The 25,128-nt window shown below is 34.3% G+C and overlaps 3 protein-coding genes across 3 annotated transcripts in view; 1 reads left to right on the forward strand and 2 right to left on the reverse strand.

Moving 5' to 3' along the window:
- The window catches only part of LOC125214991 (UTP--glucose-1-phosphate uridylyltransferase-like), a 5,818-nt gene extending 5,441 nt beyond the window's left edge, over positions 1-377 (reverse strand). Inside the window, exons 1-2 of the mRNA XM_048116256.1 lie at positions 190-377; positions 35-82 (exon numbers count right to left, since the gene is read on the reverse strand). Of these exons, the coding sequence (XP_047972213.1) occupies positions 35-82; positions 190-272 (131 nt within the window). The 5' untranslated portion in view covers positions 273-377. The remainder of the gene's footprint in view (positions 1-34; positions 83-189) is intronic.
- A 1,602-nt stretch (positions 378-1,979) lies between these two features.
- LOC125210668 (protein REVEILLE 1-like) lies at positions 1,980-4,695 on the reverse strand. Its single transcript, XM_048110229.1, has 6 exons — positions 4,283-4,695; positions 3,819-3,944; positions 3,617-3,728; positions 3,470-3,531; positions 2,926-3,297; positions 1,980-2,833 (listed from the first exon to the last, which is right to left on the reverse strand). The coding sequence occupies exons 1-6, from the start codon at positions 4,292-4,294 to the stop codon at positions 2,270-2,272; spliced, it is 1,248 nt and encodes a 415-aa protein (XP_047966186.1). The 5' UTR covers positions 4,295-4,695; the 3' UTR covers positions 1,980-2,269.
- A 13,037-nt stretch (positions 4,696-17,732) lies between these two features.
- LOC125216379 (autophagy protein 5) lies at positions 17,733-22,757 on the forward strand. The gene is made up of 8 exons (XM_048118071.1): positions 17,733-17,963; positions 18,218-18,342; positions 18,770-18,836; positions 19,547-19,636; positions 20,135-20,222; positions 21,080-21,211; positions 21,739-21,867; positions 22,309-22,757. Exons 1-8 carry the CDS (start codon positions 17,838-17,840, stop codon positions 22,632-22,634), a joined length of 1,083 nt encoding a protein of 360 aa, XP_047974028.1. The 5' UTR covers positions 17,733-17,837; the 3' UTR covers positions 22,635-22,757.
- The last annotated feature ends 2,371 nt before the right edge of the window (positions 22,758-25,128 follow it).

Consider the following 25,128-nt stretch of genomic DNA (forward strand, 5'->3'; position numbering starts at 1 on the left):
AAGTGCATAATCCAGGAAGACGCGGACACCGTACCTCAGATAGCGAGCTACGAGATTGATGAATCCAGATTTCTCGTTTTCACTTGAGCAAAATAAAACATCAAAATCGATTAATATGAGATGAACACAAATCAACAAGCCGAAATGCCTGTCAATCGAGGAAGAGGTAATCAGGTAAAGGAGGGGAACCTGATCTGGGTGAGAGAGGCAACATCGGATTTGAGCTTGTTGATCTTCTCGGCATCGGTAGCGCTGAGGGTAGCGGTGGCCATTTCGTCGAATTAACGATCAGTCGGTTATCACTGCGGAGGGAGAAGGTGATGAAGGAAACCAGAAAAGAAATGAAATGAGGTGTGGGTGGATTTATAAAAAAACAGGAGTAATTTTAGGGAATCCAAACGTGCCACTTTTATTTTCTTCCGCTTTTTCAATTTTTGGTGCCCACAGAATTAGTAAAAGGCATACACAGAATATCCAGGCGAATAACTCTTCGAATAGGTGGTCAGAATTTATCAATGCCTTTTAGCATTGTCGCCGGTCCATAAGTTTATTTTTTTTTTTATTATATTCGAAGATATAAAAATAAAATACTAATTTAATACGTATAAAATTGTAACTAATAAGTGAAACAGAATATTTGTACTGAAATGATTTAGCAGTCAAACATTTGCACAAGTTTATACTCCTAGCCTAAATAATTTACAAATTAGTCTACAACAAAGTTACTAAATTAACATAATAACACAGACTAAAATTAAAATTTTCAAACAAGGAAAATAAGAAAATAAAATCTTGGATTCAATTTTACTTTTTAAAATTAAACTCTGAAAATTAAAATTAAAATTAAACTATGTTGATATTATGTTGAATATGGAGTCTAAAAATAATTATTCACCATAAAATACTTTCCAATATCTAAAGCATTTGTTACACAACTTAGTTGGCGCTCGGTTGTCATGACTAATAATTATGAGACTATCCATCTAGGATTAAGTTGTGGGATTAGTTTAGTTGGAGGGGGGAGGCTATGATTAATTATCATAAGACTATCCATCTAGGATTAAGTTGATGAGATCAATATGAACCAAACATGATATATATTTAATCATTAGATTTAGTCTTGTCAACCGAACACCCCCTTTGAGTCTTTCAGCTAAAGCACTTGAAATATTTTTCAAGCTTTTTAACTTGGATCTACAAGTGTTTTTATCGATCTCTCCCTTGTAATCTTATTACGTATAAAATCTAGTATAATTATACTCCCTTGTTGATCATCTTTGTTTTTGCTAATTTTTTATTCAATGATGGATCCTCAAATATGAGGTAGCGTGTGAGGTTGATTACGAGCTGCTCGTATGAATTAAGTAGACTAAATAGCAGGGGAGCTATGCACGTTCAACTTCTTGAATTGTTTGATTCAATGTGTCAGTTGAGAAACATAGTGGTAAATATGTTTATATAGTAACGTTGTTGACTTTATGGTTTTCAGCTTTGTCTCATACAATTTGGTTAATGTGTCTCAGATTTCCAAGGTGTGTCAAGTTTAATTCGTATTAAGAGCTCTTCTCAGATATGAAGACCGATAAACAAATGGAGTAATTTAGACACTACCAACCAACGAAGTCTAATAGACTATTGTTTATTTTTTATGAGTGAGATGTAGTGTTATTCACGCAACGTGCACGGTGCATCGCTGCAGCAAAGAATGATGTGAAATAAAATATCTCACCACATGTATTTCTTTTTTAAAAAGGTTGAAAGATGCCAAACTTTGAAATCGCATCCGCCAATATATAATTTAACAATAAAAAAATTACAGTTAGTATTACTTCTATGAATTTTCTATCGTGGTACAAGTAGTAGTTTAGATATGTAACGAGCACACGAACTTAAATACTCCTATAGGACGAAAATGGTTGAATTATGCATATGAGTGCATAAAGTCGAATAGAATCGATAACAAAGGGTAAAGATTCGTGTGTCTGCAAACGATCGAGGAATAGGAATCATTAAAGTTTTACAAAATTACAAGAATCTCAAAGAGGTCCCTAAATTATTGTACATTTTTTATGGTAACCTCTTATAGTGCGGTGTACCTCTATATTCAAAGCCATTTACAGAGAAAACTGAGTAACTACTTCCATACATACACTGCGCAGTTAGGCTGAGACTTCTTGCAGACGAGGAACAAAAAATTGACTCAAAATAGTCACCAACACCAGACACTAACCGAACCTACTTACCGTCGGAGCCATGGCCTTGGCCTTCACTACAAGCAGAGGCGGATCCTTTGTGTCTCCCTCTCTTGAACAGTTTCTGCTGTGGAATCCTGCTCCGTCAAACATCTTTTGTACGGCACGAACCCCCTCCCGTAGTTTGCTGGAGTCCTCTTACTCAATTTGTAACGAGTGAAGGCCGACGTCTCCTCCCTTCCCGCTGCTGCACCAGTGTTCGAATTAGAGGAGGACCCCTCACTAGACTGAGCTCTGATTGGGGTTGGGCTATGCACTTCCCCACTTGACTGTGACGCAAGACTCAGCCATGGAAAAGGAGCTGCATACGACGACTCGCCTCTATATTGTATGTACAAAAGATTACTCTTCATCTCACTATTGTGCACTTGCATCAATGATCTCCAACCCTCCTCATAACTATTATTAGTAGGCACCACCCTCAAAGGATACGAACAACTTTCCGCTCTTTTATCATCATCATCATCCGATGCTTCGGCCTTGCAAGTCGAATCCACCACTAATAACGTCTTTCCAAACAGCTTCAAGCTCTGCGCAGCTGCTTCGTTTACACAAGTCTTTCTGGGGGAAAGGTCCAATTCCTACCATTAGTAAACAGAGTTAGTTATAAGAACTAAGTGATTTATACCAAATGCATTGTAATTTGTAAAGAGTGAATCAAGCTAGTAACTACCACTGCTATTTCTTCATCTGTACTCGAATTTTCATCTTCACGGTCAGACTGAGACGATAACACACCATCCTCCTGCAGAAGCTTCGGGGCCTCAGAACCAAAAACATGAGCAGCAAGAGATGACACTGGAGACACGCTTCCATTAGGCATACACGAATCAGGTCCACCAGATTGTTCCGAACCCACTACAGATAACACGGATTTAGGAGACTGGTTTGGAGATACCGATCTTTCAGGTATAAAGATCCCCGTCTTGACCGCGGAAACCAGCTTACGAGGATAAGGGTGCATCGGTTTCCTCTTAGGCCTAGGAGGCGGGATCTCAACCGGCTTCACACAATCTCCATCGCCCAGATTAGCCTCACGAGCAACCTAAACACACAAACAACATCCAACTATCAATACAGTCAACTTGCTACGAGAAGTCTCCAATAACTAGAGATTAAGATTTGCTCGCCTTTATGCCATAGAGATATGACTTACTTCAAAGACCGCATAAATATAAATAGAATGGCTATGTTTATAACTTATAAGAGCATATAACCTTGGAGAAAAATTTCTGAGCATGACTGCGAATCTGCACTGCAGTTTTGCTACCTACATGCTCTGCGAAAAACGAACGCACACATACCCTCAGAAAACATCCAACATCAACAAGATACAACGTTATACATTCGATTTGGATTAGTACCTTCGATTCTCCTCCATGCTCGGCCATAAAGCTTCAACGCCTCGAGAAACTTATTATGCTCTTCTTCTGTCCATCTTTCTCTTTGTTTGGTAATTGTGTATGGCTTCCTTACCTACACAACCAGAATACGAAAAAGAAAGAGATAAGATTACGCAATCATATCTACGCTACCAAAAAATTAAGAACTATTCACCATCCAAACCTTGGGAGCAAAGTCATCCCCACCAGCAAACTGCTCATTTAGTTGGACATCCTTCACGTCTTGCCCATCTAAATCGAGTGACAGCTCCTCTCTCGTAGGCAGAGGTGAGCCTGAATCGATGCATGCCTACAAAGAAAGAACGTTCAAAATCAACAAGCAGATTCAAGAAAGAACCGTCAAAGTGTACATGAACAGAACAGACATAGAAAGAAAAGCACAATTCCCCTATTTCTCCCTCAAAATTTACCAGATTAGAATTGATCATCGTTAACCTCGAATTTCAAAAGTCAACCAAAAATATTACTCCATCAAATTACAGTTAACGTAAATTATATATCTTAATAACCTCAAATTTTCATCATAACGTAAACACGAAACATAAATTTTTCTGGCATCTTCGCCAGTCATCCCTTGCATTCCACATCAACAGATCAATCACAAAAATCAACAGCTAAAAAACTCACCTTTACAACCATAGCTGCAGAAACAATCACTCCCTACAAATTCCCCCAATTCTTAACAGCTCACAGATCCACAAGCTTTTTGATCGCAGAAATACCAAATATGTCCATCAACAAATTCAACAGGACAATAAACAATTCTGCTCTCTTAGCTTCGACCAAATACAAACCTCACTAAAATTGTCGATTCACACACAAAAAGGAGGTTGAGATGTGCAGAAACACATTTAAAATCGGATCTTTATCCAATAAAAAATCAGTATAACAGAGATATAGCAGCGCAGTACAAAGATAGAAGATCGAGAGTGAGAGCAGAGGCTCAATTTTATCGCTGGAGCTAAGAAGAAAGCAAAGAAATGGAAGAGACAGTTGCAAAGGGATAAGAGTGTTAGGTGTGAAGCAGAGAAAAATGACGCTCTTTTTGGGTCAGATTTAAGAGGAGGGAAAGGAGCAGAGCAGCGGAGAGGGAAGCCACGTCATTGGGGTCGAATCGTAAATAACACAAATTTGGGGGTGGATTGGGTAGAACGATCGAGAAATCCGTGGAAACTTGTGGCTCAGATTGGAAGAGAGGCTGAGACACGTGGCGAGTCGATGTCAGCTCGCTTTTTCTTTCGCTTTTTCCCTCCCTGCTGTACCCTACTCGCGCGTATGAGTAGGGGCTATACGTACTCGCCATACGTTGTTTGCCACGCGGTGAGATGTTAATGGTGATATAACCTAGGAATGGCTGTATATGGAATTTGCAGATGAATGGTGAGGTTGACTATTTGTGGCACATATTTTAGTAACGATATATTTTTGGATATTTTGAGGTAGTAAACTGCCTTCGACATTTTCAGATATCACTTATCAGTACTTTTAATACTCCCCCTTTCTAAATTACTAACCATAAATATATTTTGAAAGTATCTTATTCCGCAAAAAATTGTAAAAAAAACAAAAGCATATAATATTCAGATTTTGGTTTTGAAATTTTGATAATCAATCTAATCCATGTGGATTAAAACTGTTTTTTCCTTTTAAAACTCGTTAATACATTGTGTTTCACTTCTCTTAAGAGAACAAGAAATATAACTATATATAAATGATAATTAAGAAAATTTATTTTCAATCAGAGATAATCATAAAGGAAAATAAAACTTGTATGAAAAAGTAATTTGTATAATCTATTGACCATAATACAATTAGTTAATGTTAAATAAATGAAACTATTAGTACTTCTTGATTTTTGAAGGGTGGTGATAAATTTAATATATATGTATAATTCAGATAATTTATTTTTTTATAATTTTTAAAAGTTAGAGATTGTAGTATTATTTTAAGTAAAACTAACACATCTTCCAAAGATTTAATTTTCCCAAACGATATTTATAAGAAAAGGCCAAAAGATCTACAGCCTTAAAAACAAGAGATATAAAGTGGTGTAGATTAGGATGAAAGAAATGTCATGTCTGTCTCTATACATTAACACAGGTGGGCCACCCAGGTGGTGGCGACTCCTTCTTTTTGCACTTTTTCAGCCACGTCACCGCCATTCGCCGCCCCACAAATTTTAAATTGCAGCCACATGTGTTTAACTTATGTGAGGAAAGCTACGATACATCTACAACAAATTAGACAGTTGTTGTAACTTGTTAATAGTTTCCCTTCCAATTTCTTTTATATGAGATTTAAGAAAAATTATTAACAAATTAATTAAAATGAAATATATTAAAAAAAAGTAGTAGATAAAAGAATGATCCCTATTTTTGGCTTTGATATATACAATCTCTGGACTTAAAAAAAATTATATGCGCGCGGTTATTAGACGTTAGATAAATATTTACATAATTTATCTTTTTTTTTCAGACTAAAATGGCTCCGAGCACTAGATGCACTCATCTCTCAAATGTTGATTTAGTTAATGCTTTAAGGCATCATAAAGCTTACCTCAATGTAATTTTTCATATCTATATGTTTCGACACCATTTTCTTTTAATCTTCTTTTTCAAATGACTTCCGGCGGGTAAAAATGGTACTATATTCATAGAAATTTTGAATAGTGAATTGTTTTTTGGCATCATTTTTTTTTTGTTCGGGTCCAATTCTTGGTGAGGAATGGGGATGAATCTTTGTTATCCATTGAATTTTACTTGGTTAGACAACAATATTAATTATATGGAGGTAAAAACAATAAATTGAAAACATGTCTGAAACAGTCTAAAAAAAACTAACCAGTTGACAAATTCATTAACAAATTTAGATTTAAACATTAAATAATAAAATTACAATTATTACTACTATAAGAAAATTAATAAAAATAGGTATTACAACCAGTACATCTAATCATCTTTTAAATCAGTTATTAGTTTACGTAAAGTACTGAACACTAGTATTTCTTTTTCAAAATACAAAAGAAAAACTGCAACACGAATTAGTAATTTTTAAACAGTAGTACTTATTGTGTGATGCGATTCAAATAGATTAATTAAATGTTACTACCAAGTAGTATTATTACTATTTCGTCAAAAAAGACCCCACCTGTTTTCCACAAGAGAAATAATAGTACTACTATTACTTTAGTGTTACTTTATTGTATGACGCTTTTTCCATTAATCGTAATTGATGCGAAGATCTCCTAAAATATTATGGATTGATTCTCCACAATTTTCGTCATATGGAGTATTTAATAATTTAATACACGTTCAGTGCTTAAAAAAGTCACATGAATGTATATATCCGCCAAAATTCGGGTACGAACTTGTGGCCACAAAATATCATGAAACAGTTGGAAATATTAAAATAAAATAAGGTGGGAATATATACATATACATGTGGTGGAGAATGTTGTACTATAGTTTTCCCCTTCCAATGTCCATAATAGATAGAGTTTTATCACTACTACCAACTAGATGAAAACATTCTACATGAGAATATTGTATTGTATTCCTTCCAATATATGTTTAAATAAAACACAAATTAAATCGTTACAAAATATTCAATTAAAAAGTTAGTTTGAATACAGTACTATTTACTAATTTATTCAAATACTCATCATCTTTATAAAATTTTAATTTAATAGCTTGAATTTTTGTCAATAAGTAAAAAGTAAAATTATACTATTTTCATTCCACAAGAATATACACTTTTGGATGGGTATGAGTTTTAAGGCTCAATTAGTAAAGCAAGAGAAAAATAGAAGGAAAAAGTAATTAAAGTATTGTTAGTGGAGAATGAGTCTCACCTCAATACAGAAAAAAATATTTTTTAGAATTAGAAAATATATAATTTTGTGGGATTGACTAAAAATGAAAATGTGCATATTCTTATGGGACATAGAAAGAAGAAAGTATAAAATATTACTCCATTTAAAGTTAAGATTAAGTTTGTTAGAGAGGTTGATGTGTAAATTAGATGTCTACTTCTAGACCTGTCAAATTGGGTACCCGTGGATACCCGATCCGAAATTTTCGGGTACCCGATCCCGAAATTCTCAAAATTCAATACTCGATATCCGACCCGAATTTGATTTCGGGTACCCAGATACCTGACTCGGGTATCCAATCCCGAAAAATCGGGTATCCAGTCCCAATTGTGATTTTAATTTTTTTTTTGAAAATTAACTACAAACTTTTAGATTTATTTAATATCTTTTAATTCAAATTTAATACAAAGTTGAAGTACTAATATTCAAGTGAAAATAACTACAAACTTTTAGAAATACAAAATTCTTATAGTAGCTCGAATTTAAGAGAAAATAACTACAAACTTTTAGGAATACAAAATTCTTGTAGTAGTTCGAATTTAAAAGAAAATAACTACAAACTTTGAAAAATACAAAATTCATAAGTTATACATATTAACATCTTTCATTCATCCACAATAAGTCAATAACCATCCAAATTCATAAGTTCAAACATTCATCCTTTATAAATATCACAATTCAATAATTCATAAGAATCAAGATCTAACAATAATATCATAAAAAAATTCAAAATTATAAATATCACAAGTCAATGAAATTAAAATGTAATTAAAAAATTAAATTACATACTATCTTATATGCTAACTATTAAGTATTAATTAAATTATAGTTAAGAAATTAAATTACATTTAATTATAATAAAAATATAATTTATTAATTTTAGAAAATAAATCGGATAATTCGGGTATACCCGATCGGATATCGGGTAACCCGATACCCGATAATCCAAAATTCTCACTACCCGATCCCGATCCGATACCCGAAAAATCGGGTTTCGGGTATCCAATTATCCGACTTTTTCGGGTTTGGATATTGGGTATCCAATATCCGATATCCAGTTTGACAGGCTTATCTACTTTTATATTTAAAGATGAATCAAGTTTAACTCTTTAATATTACAACTTAGTTGCAAGATTACAATCGTAATCGTAGTATTTTTGGGTCGATCTTTAAGGAGACTTAAGAATGAGTCTCATCTTAAGAATGAGTCTCACCTGAACTTATTACTAGTAAAAAACATAATAGTTTTGGTTTTGGTTTTGATGATTTAAAACAACAAAGTCAAACACAATTTAAACTTAAAGTAAAACTAAAAACTAAGATGAGATATTGTTGCTCTCTGATAAGCTCGGATTTGTTGTTTTAAGGTCATTATTTGGTTTGTTTTGAGTGTCAAAGTTGTATTACATGTCTATTATTTGCATCTTTTATCTATTTTGGTATTTTGACATGTTTTGTGAGAAATGTGCAAAATATAGCCTAAAAAAATAACAAAAAGTCGATGTTGGAAATCTGGAGTTTTCGAACTAGCCAGCGGTCAGCTGGAGCTTAGCCAGAGACCGCTGCCCCTGTAGCGGTCCGCTTTGGAAAATAGAGCTGAAAAGAAGAACACGCCTAGCGACCGTTGGAGTGTGCGCAACGACTACTGATTTAGATCCAGAAGCTACAGAATGATGGCCAGCGACCGCTGAATATTGTGCAGCTGCTCACTGGGAAAACACAGCGCACATAAATTGCCCTATTTTCTCTTCAAGACTTACCATGCTATGCTGAAGATTTTTCTTATTATTGCACACGACTTAGAGGCTATAAATAACCCCTCAAAGTTTCATCAAAGAGACATTTTTTTGCATAATATTTGAGAGTTCCTTCCACTGTTCATCATCGTTTAAGGAGTTTGAAGCGTGGATTCAAGAGAAGATCAGGGCTACGAGATTCAACATTTGCGTTTTATTATCTTAGTACTTATGGTTTCTATGTTTTCCCTACAAACTATGGGTTTAGATTATTTCATTATGAGTAGCTAAATTCATAGAATTATAGGGATGTGTTAGTAACGACTTTGGTTTATACCGTTCCTGTTTATTTAATATATATGTTTTGTTCATGTTTGAGTGACACATTCTATGATGATTTATTGACTTGCAACATAATCGTGAAAGTAGGTTTGCTTCTTAGAAGAGCTTAGCTGATGCTACAATTAAGTCCCATTAAAATGGTACTTTTAATTGAGAGCAAGAACAATATGAGTCTTAGGTGCTTTTGGGAATTACAAATCTAGGATTGACGCCCCTAGTGTATGTGATCTACTTTGTGCTGCAAGGGCAATATTTATGTAACTAGTTCTAGTTAAGTATGAACTGTGCTAGGGTGTTGTAATTGAAACTTGTATAAACCATAACTTCAAAAGCACATTCCTGGAATTCCCTTATCTCATCGGTGTTATCTTTGTGATTTCTCTGGAACTACGTACTTGCTTTCTTTATTTTTACAAGTTTTTAGTTTTCAAAATCAAAACATTTCGTTTTTCTAAATAGTGAAAGAAGCTTAGTACAAGATAGATAGTCTGTGATAGTTTTTTCCGTGATCGATGTCTAGTACTGACCTTTGGCTTTACTAGATCTACTTTGTATACTTGCAGGTTTATTTAGTTCTAATAAAAAGTGCATCAATCCCAAACAGTAGGTGAATGAAGTGGATGAGATTTATATGTTCTCAACTTATACAACATGATCGAGATGTGAGAAATGCTTCCTTGTGCTAACACTGAACATGCTTACATGGGTGCAAACTCTCAAATAGTTGGACACTTATCTTTGAGTCTATCTTCCCTGATTTTAATTCATGCGGAAGCGCGAAGCAATTAAAATCAATTACTGTTCAATTATTTCAACTAATCCACTACTCCCTCGTCCCCTAAAGATAGAAACTATTTCCTTTTAGGTCCGTCCCCCAAAAATAGAAACATTCTATTTTGGAATTTTTTTTCTCTCTAATAAGGACCATCTGAACCCATGCCATTTTAAACATTCCTATTTTTAGGGGACGGATGGAATATTATTCTATCATCTGAACATCTCTAAATTATGTTTTCATCTAAACCTATGTTAAAGGGACAATAGGAAAGATTACAAAGAAACATCATTAAAATGATAACGTAAAACAAGGATTCACAAACTAAGCCAAGACGATAGCAAATGTATTGATAATAACACAAATATCCCTAAAACATTCACTACATGTTAGGATCAACAATGGAGAATTTAATCTAAATACATAACAGAAAGCACAACAAAAAGCTTAGGTGTCATGCCCTCTTGGAATGGAACAGTGGCTTTGACTTGGATCGTCGGAATTACTTCATTCTTCTTCTCCTACTCAATCTATCTTTTTCTCCTCTCTTTTTCTCCCTATCTCACGTGATCAAAGTATGATATTTATCTTTTTCCCACAGAAAAACTTCGAAAAACCACTCAGCTACTATTTTCTAAATTGGGCGTCAATCCCAACGAGATGATGGGTGTATATCCAATAACTTGCTGGAAACTCCAATCTCAACGAGTCGCTGAGTGTACATTCAGCGACTCATTGAAAAGTCTCATGTTCGAGTCGACTGTATTCCCGATGTGGTCTAGGTATGAGTGGAGGTTTGTTGGGTGTAAACCCATCCCACATCGGAAAATGGAGGGAAGTTGGAAGTTATATATAATAAATAACTTAAGAAGTCGAATTAACTATAAAAAATATTCTAATTTCTAAAATATGGTTTAAATTTTTTCAAAATTATTAATATTAAATGTTTTACATTCTATAAATATGACTAATTTTCTTCCGCCTCAACTATGAGGGAACGGAGGGAGTAACATTTTACATTACAATGAAATACAATTCCTAATTTCCTATCAAACAACAATCATACAATTTTACATTACAATGAACATTCAATTTCATCAAATACAAAAACATAAATACATACAATGAACATCTTCTTCTCGAGGCGTGTCGTAGATGGGTGTAAGGCTGGAGACGATGGCGTGAATCTGGAACTGAAGGCGTGAATGGATGACGGCATGGAGGGGCGACAGCGTGGGTGGAAGGGTGGAGGAGCGACGGGCTGGAGCTGTCGTGGGTCTTCTGGAGGCGACGACGATCAGCGTGGATGGCTGGTCGCTGGAGGGCGTGGTGGACAACACAACTGGTGGCAGCTTGGAGTGGAGGTAGAGAGATTAGGTTTAGAAAATAGGGAAGGAGGTGGCGTGAGTGAGGCAGAAATAAAGTAGGGTTTGTTTTTAGGATTCTATATTTAGTTACAATTAAATAATATGTGGGGTATAATATTATATTAAAATAAATACGATTTTTCGGTTTTTTTGTCCTCCGAACCGAACCGAAAAACCAAAATTTTTAAATTTTCAAAATCGAACCGAACCGAATTTTGAAATTTCGGTTTGGTTTGGTTCGGATATTCGATATTCGATTTTTTTGCTCACCCCTACTATTGGGCTAGCCCAAAACCTGAACATTTAGGATTAGGATTGGATATTTATAATCCTAAAAAATCACAACTCTAGTAGTCCGCACCCGATTAATCTGCACCTCAAATAAAATTGTCCCGAAATCTGCTGACTTGACTAGATTGACTTTCCGAATTTGGGTGTCTTTACTAAAGTTGGAGACATGCAAATTTCTATGACAACTATCTCTTTCTAATTTTTTCTATTTTTTTTTCCTATTTTACATATATTATTATTAAGTTGGTATTTTGTAATATTTGAGGTGATCTTTTTCTACTATATGGTTTTGGTGTCTTTTTGGTTGTTATTTTTTGCATAATATTATCTCTAACCTTTTTATTTTATTCGAAAGTCAGTATATATCATTTCTCAAGTTCACAACTCTCAATATCACATAAATATATTAGCACGTTTAAGTGCATATATTCACTCATAAATACTCCCTCTGTTCCATTCAAGATATCCACATTCTTATGTGGCACGAAAGTTTATGAGTTGTTGTTGTGATTTTCAGGGTGCAATTTAAGTACACAAAACAAGTAATAAATCCCTAAAAATACTACCCTTGCAAGTATACAGACGTGCAATACAGTATAAAAGGTGTCGAACCCACAAGGAGGGGATTAATTGCTAAAACTAGTAAACCTAACTAAAAAGCAGTAAAATAGTTTAATTTTGGATTTGTGATCAAGAGACGAGTGAAGGACGAAACGAGAAGAAAAAACATAAGGGAATCACGATAAAAAGGGAAGACTACTCCTAGCTTGTTTCGGGTTGCTTGTTCACTAAAGTCTAATTACTTTCCATTATTTATCGGGATCATGTTGATTTTATGCTCTCACGCAGCTGACCACTGATCGTAGAATTTTACATCTAGGATAAGATGATCACGTCTCCTAGACTCTACTCACCAACCCCTCACTCCAACAGTCGCAGAGTAAGCTCGGGATTGGCTTCTAAGAACGTTCAACACACAAGATCCACCCCTGACTATCCCCTGATCAATTTTAGCCTAGGGTTCCTAATCTATGTTAGCTCCCTACTCCAAAGTTAAAGAGGCATTGAAGTTAAGGCCATTACTGGATTAAGTTTCCTAGAAAAACTCAACACGAATTAAAAATAAGCACATAGACAAGAACTAAAACATGGAAATTAATAAAAACACAATCATAGATTCATATTTAGTAACTAGGAGTAATCCCTAAAATCTAGCCATTCATAGTGGGCAACAGTATAAGAAAACAAATAAATGCTACCATATGAGCAAGATTAGGGAAGAATTAGCCTCAAGCTTCTTCTTCTTCCTCCCAAAAATGGACTCCAAGCCTCTTTCTCTCTCTAAAAATCATGTCCAACAGGCAAAAGATGCATTGGAAGTTGTGCCCTAGCTATTTAAATAATTAGGGCTGAAAAAACAGGCCCAGTACCATTTGCCCGGTCGGGCGATCTGCACAGTGCAAAACGCCGGGTCGGGCGTTTTGTCTGACTCTCGACACGGTCACGCGTTTTTCACTACATTGCGCAGTCTTAGTAAAATAGTCGTATCTTCTTCTACCGGGCTCCGATTGAGGTGTGCGAGGTATCCATGTGAATATCTTTCAAAAGTGAATGCAATGGTGGACTTGTAGAATCATTTTAAATTAATCTTGAAAGGCTAATTACTGATCAGATTTGGACCTTTGCTTTTTTTCCTCCTCTCTCTCTTATAGCTTGGTCTTTAGTCCTATAATATATCAAAATTTGTTCATTTTTCACCTAAAAATGTGTGTTAAAGTAATACAATAAAGAACTACTATTTGATTCACATCACTTGTTAGGTGAAGTAAGTAAAGAGGAAAAAAGGCATTCCCTCCTTCCCAATGAAGATGACCTACTTTCCTTTTTGATTTGTCACAATTCAAGAGAAGTCACGCATAAACAAATAAATCATATCTACAGATCTATTTGACCGATTGTAGGATTAATTAACTACATGTTAAACAATCAATTGCATACAAGAACGCACATAAATCATGCTTAAGGAATTAAAACCTTAATTCATGATATTCTACGGTTTAGGATTACCGAACAGAATCTTCGAAGAATCGACGATTGCTTGCGCCTTCTCCATATGAAGATTTTCGTACTCAGCCACGAATCTTCTAATCTGTATCCCGAACCCAGAATCTGACCTTTGGGTGGGCAAAGCTTGTCAGAATCGAAAAGGGCTTGACTAAAAAGAAGACAAAAAACCAATTTTCTCAAAAACCAATTTTTCGTCCACTCCCACATGGGAGTAGGAAAATTAATGATTAAAATTAAAATTAATCTCTTTTCTAATCTCCTTTTATATAGAGTTATTATGGGCCAGATTAGGTTCATGGAGGTTGGACTTGAGCCAAACCTGTTAGACTTTTACTAATTAAATTGAGCCCCAATTTAACACCAGTCCGACAAAATATTATTATCAGCCACTACAGTAAAATAATATTGACTGCCCGTCCAATCCCAAATTACGAATAATCTGGGCTTTACCACTATAATTTATTATTTCTTGTGTTTAAGATATAAATATCCATTAATTAATTTAAGTCTGCTATTTGACTTTAATTAATTAATATTTTTTTTCAAGAGTTGTCTAGTTCAAAATCTTTATTTATTATTTTGGAATAAATTCCAACCGACCGGGTTTCTAAATAATTAAACCTTTTTCGAACACCTCTTGAGGATATTATCAAACTGGACTCACCCAGCACACGATTCATTGCAATAACAATACTAGCACCTTTAGACATTGATCACCACTACTCAAGATATCAGGATTCTTGGATTGCGAAAAATCCGCACATTTGATTAATCAAAGTAGTGCATAATCAATATCGTGTGCTCAATGTTATGTCAAAAATTATTAAGGAATAACAATCACCGAGACCTCGTCTTTCAGTAAATAGCAAGAAAGACTTATCTCACTGTTAGATCCTTCAGTGCTATACCACACCAGTGTCGTTTATTTCCTTAGGTAAGGAAACATGCGGGCTAACACTGCAACCTTTCACGATAGGTAGCCAAAGCCTATCTAGGTTGTGAAATTCTATTTCTCTTCTACAAAGAACCGAGTGCGTCACCTTCTGTGAACGTCGTTCACGACCAATCTACTATGTAGAAGAATTAAACCAAGTTATCTGCAAACTGCGAAGCTATTTCACTGTTTTCATTTAATTGCTTTCTTTACTTGCTTTTATTTTTTGTTTTACTTAGTTTAATCAAATCTCAACTTTGTGTCCAAATAGTATTTGAGACTGAATATGTGGTAGACAGTTTGTAAATTTATTCCCTGTGTTCGATATCCCGGTACTGACCTTTAGCTACACTAGATCTACCATGTATACTTGCTGGTATTTTTAGTGCTAATAAAAAGTGCATCACACCTCTAGGGATGTATTAAGATAACAACCCATCTTAAAGTGACAACGTATCGCCAACCTCGTTCTGCCACGTGGCAGGTGCAATATTAGGGACGTATCCTGCAATATTCATTAGTAGGCGTTTTACAGATTGCATGATACTAATAGGTGGATTCTAGTATAGATTGTTGAGTATTGCATTATACTTGGGATGTCAATCGGGCCGGCCCATCGGGTTGCGGGTCTCGAGTGCGGGCTAATCGGGTTGCGATTTCTTTTGGGTTATAAAAGTTCAAACCTAACCCTAAAAGTTCTGGTTTCGGGCTAGCTCAGCGGGTTAATCGGATTGCTCCCGATAATATTAACATGCGATCAATCCAATAAATAATAATTAAAATTACTAATATTCATACAATATAAAATTGAATTATGATATATTTGAGATATATCGTGGAATTTTAATGAATGTTTACGAAATTTAAATACTTTTTTAGTGAATTTGAAGTTTTTAATTTATTTATCAATTATTATATTAATAAAAATTCAATATATAGTTTTTTATATTTAATATAAAATTGAATGTTATTTTTTAGTTAAAATTAATCAATTAAGTGTTAAATTAGGAGTAAAAAAAATAGAATGATAGAAATTTTATCGGGTTTTCGGGCCAGCCCCTCGGGTTTTCGGGTCTTGCCCTAACGGGTTGCGATTTAATCGGGTTTTGATTTTATCAGGCTAGAAATTTCCAACCCTAATCCTATAAATTTGGCGGGCTATTTGGGCTAGCCCACGGGTTGCGGGCTACATTGACATCCCTACATTATAGACATAGAATGTTTAATTTGCATTATATATATAGACCGATTGCTTATGTATACTGTTTTTTTTTTTTTTGCATTATAGACAATAATGCAATACTCAACAATCTACACTGTAATCCACCTATTACCATCATATAATCTGTAAATCCATCTAAAACGCCTACTGATGAATATTGCAGGATACATCCATAATATTGTTGGATAACGTGTCACATGGCAGAACGAGGTTAGTGGTACGTTGTAATTCTAAAATTAGTGTCTCCATAACTCACCCCTGTATATATATTAGTTTTATAATAAAATGTGAATAAAATAAGTTGGTGCAATGTGAGGTCTACTTACCATTTATACTAAAAGTGAAATAAGACTCTTATGGTGGGACGAATGAAAATGCAAATTAGGACTCTTATTGTGAGATAGAGGGAGTATTTTAATGAGGAGAAAGAAGAGAGAGATTTATTTATAAATATAGAAAATAGACATCTTAAATGAGATAAACTAAAAGAAAATGTGGATATCTTGAATAGGACGAAGTGAGTATTTACGAAGACCATCTCCAACCATTTACACCAAACTCAAATCAATTTTTTATTATACGTCACAACAAAAGTAGGTTTACTCCAAATTCAATATTTACACCATTAATGAGTTTTTGTCTCACAAAATTTTTGCAGTAATACAATATTCGATATTGTTTCACAAAAAATACAAAAAATGAATTTGAATTTGTTATATGATTAGAGAAAATTTCTACATCAAAACTCATTTTTAAAAGATGGTTGAAGATGGTCTAAAGATCGTCTACTGATGTGGGCGGATCTAGAAGGAGTTAAGGGTAAAAAAAAGTGATTTTGGCGCCAAAACAAAGGGTGAACATAAGAGCATCCGCAATGGTAGGCTAGCCGATCGGCTAGCCGAACTATTGGAGTAGGCTAGCGGGAAATCGGCCAAAATTTCGGCGTGGGCTAGCCGATCGCGTTGCGCTGGCCGATGCGCTAGCCGATGCGCTGGCGGCAAACTATAATGGATTCAAAGCATACTAACATTTGTTAATGTATTTTTTAATAAATTAGTGAGGAGTAGAGTGGGGCGGTGGCTCGTGTGTGGAAGCCCGGATTTTATTTTATTATGTAATTTTTTTTATTTTTGGTTAATGTACTTTTTTTTATTTAAATAAAATTAACGAATTTTTTCAATATATGTGTCGTAAATTTAATTCCGTAAATGTAGTATATTTTGAATTATTTTTATTGCGGCAGCCTATGGCTGGCCTAAATCTGATGTGGCAGGTGGTTTTTTTAGTGTTGCTGACGTGGCAGGGGAGAGAATGGCTGGCCTATGGCTGGCCTACCGACCATTGCGGATGCTCTAAGCATTAAGGGAGCTTACTGCAAAATACCCAAGGATTAGGGGCTTGAGTGAAAAATAATTATATTCAATGGTGAAATATCTAATTAAAAAAAGGGGAAAAACTGTTTCTTCACTCTTTCGACTTCAGGACTGTCGCAAATTCAGTGGTGAAAGTAAGAAGAAAAGAGAAAAGAGATCTGCGACACCCGATTTGCGGAATCCAATTCATTCGCTGAAAGAGGAATGATATCGGGCAGCAAAGGCGCAGGAACGGAGGCGCAGCAGTATGTGTGGGGCGGCGCGATACCGCTTCAGATTCATCTCCACGAATCCGAAGTCACTACACTTCCTCCCCCTCCCCCTGCTTTGGTAATCCTCTTTGTTGATTTTCATCATATTTGACTTTTATGTAACAACTCTGAGATTTATGTTGTCCTTTTACGCATCATTGGCGTGGGTTTGGGATTTTTCTGTGTTGCCGCGTGTTTTTTTTTTTTTTTTCAATCTAGGGTTTTCGATTGTTTGATTAATTGTGTTTTAGTAGGTACTGCTGCTTCTGTATGTGATGTATTTGTGAATGGACGATTGTTGAATTTTGACATTCTTTTTATATTGGATTATAGATATTGGCCCCTCGTGTGGGCTATTTGCCGCTGTTAGTGCCACAGATCAAGCCATTCTTTAGCAGTTCTCTACCTCCTGGTGTTGACACTGTGTGGTTTGAGTATAAAGGCTTGCCGCTGAAATGGTATGTTATAGGCGGTTTGACTTGACCTATATGCAAATGCTAGATTTTGTAATACTACTATACTGCTGCTTATAGTTTTTCTAGATATTACATGCTTAATCACACATTGCATGCACATGTTGTTAGGGGAATTTACTGAACTTGGAAAAGTCTCAAAAAAAATTTAGTAGATGCAGCAGTTGGCAATGCTAAAGAACTGGCTAAATTATTGTCCATTTATTGATTGCATTAACTAGGTGTAGTTCTTTAGTTTTTTGCTTTTCTTTTTCTATTTTGATAACTCCCATTTAATCGCAGTGTGGTGAAAATATGAATTCCGTCCTATATAATACACTAACATGAGAAAAAAAATTGGATCTTACTATGTAGTAATTTGATAACTTTTCTTCTGATTTTATTGTCTTGATTATGTTTGCATCAATGGCAGGTATATTCCTACTGGGACGCTTTTTGATCTTCTCTGCTCAGAACCAGAGAGACCTTGGAACTTGACTGTATGATCTTTCTTTAGCTTACTCTGGACTCATACTATGATTTGTAAAACCAGTACTGGTAAATTAGTCATATCATATATGGCATGGGATTTTATGTCAGACTAGTAGATTGAGACAAAGCTGTATTTTGTCTAAAATCTTATGTTTATGCCCGCTGCTTTCCTAATTCTAAAATGCAATTGTTGAAAGTAATTTATTTGATGTGGACTGCTTAATTGTTCTATTTGATAAACTCAGTGTCTTGCTAAATTATCTAGTACTCCTATTTCTCAAATGTGTTCCAAACATAATTTCATACAGTCTCAAAAGTTCTCTTCACAAAAGGTAGTCATTTATAGAATCTTTTGAATATCAGTAATTATATACATGCTGAAAGAATGATATTGTCATGTTTTTGAACTTGAAAAGGCAAATATATATTGTTTGCTGGATAAAGAAATGGAAAAATTAAAATGTTTTGTAATATAGCGAATGTCTCTGTGCCTTTTCGCCATGACTCTTATAAATTGGTGTAATATTTATATCTTATAGAACACTAAACCAACAGATTGCACTTTCGGAATCATTTTTTGCATCCCTGCATTTTATATCAATAGAAATAATCTGAGTCCCAGACCCAAATTCTGAGACCTCAAAACAATATATGTATTCTATTTGTCTTTATATGCTTTTGTCACCTTTACTGAGTATACTATCAAAGCTTCTTGCAGATACATTTTAGAGGGTATCCAGCAAATCTGTTGATCCCTTGCGAAGGAGAAGACAGTGTAAAGTGGAGCTTTATTAATGCCTTGAAAGAGGTTAGGTATAAATTCCTATACACTTGTGTAACCTTGGTCTTAATTCTTGACTGTAGAATTCATCTTCTTATATAGATGGTTTCCTTTCTTTGTTTGAAATCATGAAGAAGAAATCGGATATTTTTATTAAATTAAGCTGCTACCACTTTTCTGTGGATATCTTATCCCTTTATAACTATTTATCATTTTTCTAATAAAATTTCTTTTTATCTTTAGTAAAAAAAGTCTCTGATGCTTTCCTCTTTTGGCCACGAGTTGTTTTGGGGTTCGGGATTAAGGTCCAACTTCATGAGTGTAAGAATGGGCAGACATACTGCTTTGGTTGCTTTCCCATCTCCTAATCTATACTACTTTCTCGTTGTTTAAATGTCTAGGTTTTGAGCTTCATTCTTTTTTCCCTTCATTAAATATTTCTGTGTACCTACTATCTTTTTTATTATGGAACTTTCAAAGTGAGAATGTTGAATATCTGTCTTGAATGGCTTATGTGAACTACAGGCAGCGTATATAATCAATGGAAACTGCAAGAATATTATGAATATGTCTCAGTCTGATCAAACAGAACTTTGGCGGTCTGTCTTGAATGGTATGCTACTATTTCTTAAGTGACTTGATTGATACTTGTTTCCCTAAATCTTTGGATTCTTCTCATTTATGTTTTAAAATTCTTACTACATTTTTGTTGGATATTGAATTTATAACCTAACAAGTATCATAACTAAAAAGAACCTGTTTATTCCTGCTAATTTACGTGAGTGTAATCAGATTGAAGGTCAGTCAAGAAAGCAGTTCTGTATTTGATGTCCTTACTGATAAAATGAAAAGGAATGACTATATGAGCTCAAGGGATCTATATGAGATGGAAAATGCTATTATCTTCGGCTTTGATTGGGTTGGGAAGAAGTTTATGGCTTCATAAATAATGAGATAGCAATCTATTGGTATATTTAGCAACTGGTGTTTTATTTTAACTAATGGTCATTAGTGATTTGACCCTTAACAGAGTGTTAGGAATTGTGGACTGCCTAGATAGTGTTGCTCCTTTGAACTATGGTTTTCCCACCAAAAGTTAAGGCAACCTAATTGTAAATATTAGTAACATTGTCTTTTTGCTAAACATTCACCTGTTTCTCGTCATCTTTTAGAAATAAGAACCTTACATTTAGCATGATATTGTGGTACATTCACCTGTTTTTGACTTGAATATGGATTTGTTATTCCCTTTTACCAGTCTTAACACATGCAGAGTCCTGGCCTACTTATGATGCATAGTATCGCCCTTGTTCATTTTCAGATCTATGGTGATTTGAGTAGTAGGTTTCTATCAGTTGAAAGTCTTTCCCTCGTTTATATCTTGTGGGAATGTTGGTTTCTTCTAAAACTCTACTCTGAGTTACAGTTCAAATATATGTATGATCCTAAACTTCATTAACTTTATGACAGGCCAGCTTGAAGCATACCTTCGGGTTTATTCTAAACTTAAACTCGATATTGTTGGAGATGACTTTTCCCTCAAATTGAACACTTCTCGCCAAACCAATTCTGAAAATGAAGCTACTGGAACAACCAAATCAGGTGAGATACAGAAAATTATGATGCTTGTAGCTTCAAGAGATTCAGAAGTTCAATCAGGATGTTCTATTTTGTGTTCACATCTCGAAGGCATTAAAAAAGATATTTTCAATACCCAACACTTGATCATTTACTTGCATACGACGCGATTTTGCATTTTAGTAAGTTTTCAGCTCAAAATGAGTGTATAGCTCCAAAAAGAATCCTATTTTTTAAAGCATCATATGGGGTTGGGCCATAAGAATTCACAGTTGGACTGGGTTAGATTCAGGAAGGCAAGCTATAGATACAGGCATAATCAAGGTTGGCATGTGATAAATTAAAATGGAGAATTATCTCTCGCAATTGATTGATGATATCCCAAAACTTAAATACAGATGTATAACTTGTGATCTTGCAATTACACCAAACAATCAGGTTTTATTGTTAAGTTATTTATATTGGTGGTTGGTATTATCGTTTTCTGTTTGTGAACCTACACTTGGCCACTTTTTATTCTTGTCTGTATTGAACTTGGCCACTTTCATCAGGTAAAATTCCTGTTCGATTGTATGTACGGACTATCAACGAAGATGTTGATGAATTAGAAGATGCCCCTATTGTTGATAGCTGGGAAAATATTCATTACATAAATTGTCCTGTTGAGATTCACGGTGAAGGTAAAGTTGAAAGCATTTTCTTAAATTGTAAATGATGCTAATTGAGCTAGCTTTGCTATTTGTGACTGTGTGTTAAATTTAGCAGCGAATTAGCTTGTGCCCTTGGGAATAGATCAAACACATGTTGTGCTAAAGAATTATTTGGGAATTGAGGATTACCTATAGGCTTAACTCGTATAAAACTTATATGTGTCACTGGCATCTACACTGCGTCTATACTTCACTTCCTTGAGGTGAAAGTATCCATTTATATGTTTTGCTGATATGCATAGAGAAATATCTAAACTCTAGACCACACAAATAACGAGTGGAAGACTCAGTGCTTGGTTTCATTTGGCAATCTTCAGTGTGTAGTTTATTTAATACTATAAGACTATTCTTGAGGAAGTTTTGTACATTGGCTTGCATGAGTTATTAACATTTCAAGTCTTGATTCCTCAGGGAAGGCCTTCAGTTTGAATGATGCCATAAAAGCTCTATTGCCCATGCTGTTTACAGAGGAAGCCTCGGTAGATGTAGACTCACAGGCACCGGAATCTGAAAGTGGAGAAGTATCAGATGGAGGCAGCTCAAGAGGCTCCCAGAAAAATGAGGAATCATTAAGTGCACACACAGGTTTATTTAAAGATGGTGCAGAAATCAAGCTAGTCCGCATTCAGGGGATCGAGCCGAGGCTGGATATCCCGTTTGGGTGGGTGGTGAAAAACTTGATGAACCCAGAGCAATACCTTCATATCTGTATCTATGTCAAAGCTGTCCAACCATAGTCCCCATTCACAATTTGTTAAACTGAATTCATATCACTGCATCACATCCTAGTCAATTCTTTAAACCTGCGATGAAGCTTATTTCCAAATATGTAAATGTGAATGACTTTCTAGGTTGATCTCCTTCTCTGTTGATATAGTCGAATTCAAGTTCTTGAAAATTGATGTATGAATAGCCTCTTATCTTTTAGCTAGGTCCCAATCATCTCTGTTGTTCACAAATTATACAAAAATTAAAACTGATATAATTGAACTGCGGCAACTGCCTACAAAGTTGATACCATTTAATAAATGTCAATTGAAAAAAATGAAGTCTTATAAATGCTGGAGGTGGAGGATAATGAGAACACATTAGAAATAAAGCAACGGCAATTGACATTCTAAAAATATTTAAAAAAATTCAATTCTTGATCATTCCTTTGAATTAAATTATTTTTTCACATACCTTATAATTAAATTCCTAACTGAATATTTTCATATGAAGATATTTGCATAAAATGTAGTAATAGGTAAGTATTTTTTGTCAAGGTCAGGACAGTGATGTAACGTCAATGTTATGATGACGTGAATCAGTAAATGCACTGTTAGGAGTGAAGTAATTAATTCAATCCGAACTGTGTATTCCGATTTTTGTAAATGTATATTTGTATCGGTGACAGATATCAACCATCCTTAATTATTTTGTGGTTGATATATTCATAGTGTGATGTGATGAGATACATTACATGTTATAATGTTAATTCAATGTTATGATAAAGTAAATTAAATGTTATAATGAAGTGTTTTATTGAAGTTGTAAAATGATCTTAGGTGAAAAAAATGAGTAATTTTGGAGAAAAAAAATCTAATCCTAATTTTATCTCCATAATTATGACTTCTTTTAATATAATCTCTAATGCTAAGTACATCAGAAGACTAATATCATATTTAATATTCTAAATTGCTGAATATAATGACATATGTAGGACATAATCTTGGCCATCTTAATTTTTTTGATCCCATGGATCACTTTTTATCATCGTTATACACTAAGAGATCTCCAAAAGAGGAGGTAAAAAGAGAGAAAAGGATAAATAACTAACTTATTTAACTCTTCTTCACAAAAACTCATGTCCAATAGAAAAAATATTTGAGAAGATATTATCCATTCTTCAATATCAAAGAGCTACTTCTCCGCATAAAAGGTAATTATAGTAATTTTATTCATTTTTCAATTATCTTCTTTGCTTGGACTTCTCTTTTCTCTAAAATAGTTATATTTACCTTTTTGAAGAGGTAATTTAGAAATATACAATCTCAAATTATCTTCTTTTTTTTTTCTTCCAAAATACTCTAATTAAATGGATAGTTTGCATATAATAACACCATATATGCATATATACAACTGCCTCAAAATCACTATTTTTAAAATAATAACTACACCCAATCTTGTCGTTCTAATTTTGAAGTTTTAAGACGCTCTAATTATTTGCATTATTTGTTGTATCATTATTCTTGAATACGTCACTGAGTAATAATGCATGTATTCTTGCAAAATCGACCTTATCATAACACTAAAATAAAACGAAAACTAAGATAGAAAATTGAATTCGTTTCTTTCTGCTAAGTAATTGTGAAATGGAAAATTATTAAATATATTTCCACAGTATTCCTAATTTAGGGTGGATATTTAGTTTGCCGTCGCTTGCACTTCCACACAAATCAGAAAGAGAGACTAAAATAGGGGGGAAAAAAAAACTAAAAACTGAAGCATATGTAGTTTCCTTTCGGCAGGTGCAAGTGTTCCCAATTTGTCATTAATATCAATAAAATATAAAAGGAGAAAATATAAATAATTTAATAATTAGATCAAAATGTGCTTTCGGTATTCCAAATGAGAATACTTTCTTTCTCAATCAATGATCAGATTCGTATTCTGTTTATGACTGTACTCTACCTCTCATTACTACTCCTAATAAAACTTTGTATAAATAAATAGGAGATTTATTATTCCAAAAATATTAAAATTATGGGTATACAGTCTGGTAATTAAATTGATGGTACTAGTTAAAATGAACTAAATTAAATTACGCGATATTTGTTATGATATTAATTGTCGAATGCTTACGCGATACTATTTGATAAATAATATGAAATCAGCAAAGATAAGAACATACCTAATTTTTAACTTTGAAATCATAAAATTTATAGTATTAAAAATATTTAAAATATATAGTAGCATAGTTCTTAGATTGGATTGGAGGCATTTTGTTGATTATAAAGAAAGTAAACATAGTTCTTAGAGCATTTCGCGGCCTTATTGCATGTGCTTTTTTCCGGACGCTCCTATTTCAGTCGCAGCCTAGGCTGCCTGCCGCTCCCGATGGCTGAAAATGCTGCCTATTACAGGCCGGATTTTGCGGCCACATCGATTTCTATAATATTGCATTCTTCTTCTCATTTTCCCATTTCCTCTTTCACGAGGAACGTAATTACGCTAAACTCCAACAAGATT

This window comes from Salvia hispanica, chromosome 3 (assembly GCF_023119035.1).
Source record: "Salvia hispanica cultivar TCC Black 2014 chromosome 3, UniMelb_Shisp_WGS_1.0, whole genome shotgun sequence".
NCBI lineage: Eukaryota > Viridiplantae > Streptophyta > Magnoliopsida > Lamiales > Lamiaceae > Salvia > Salvia hispanica.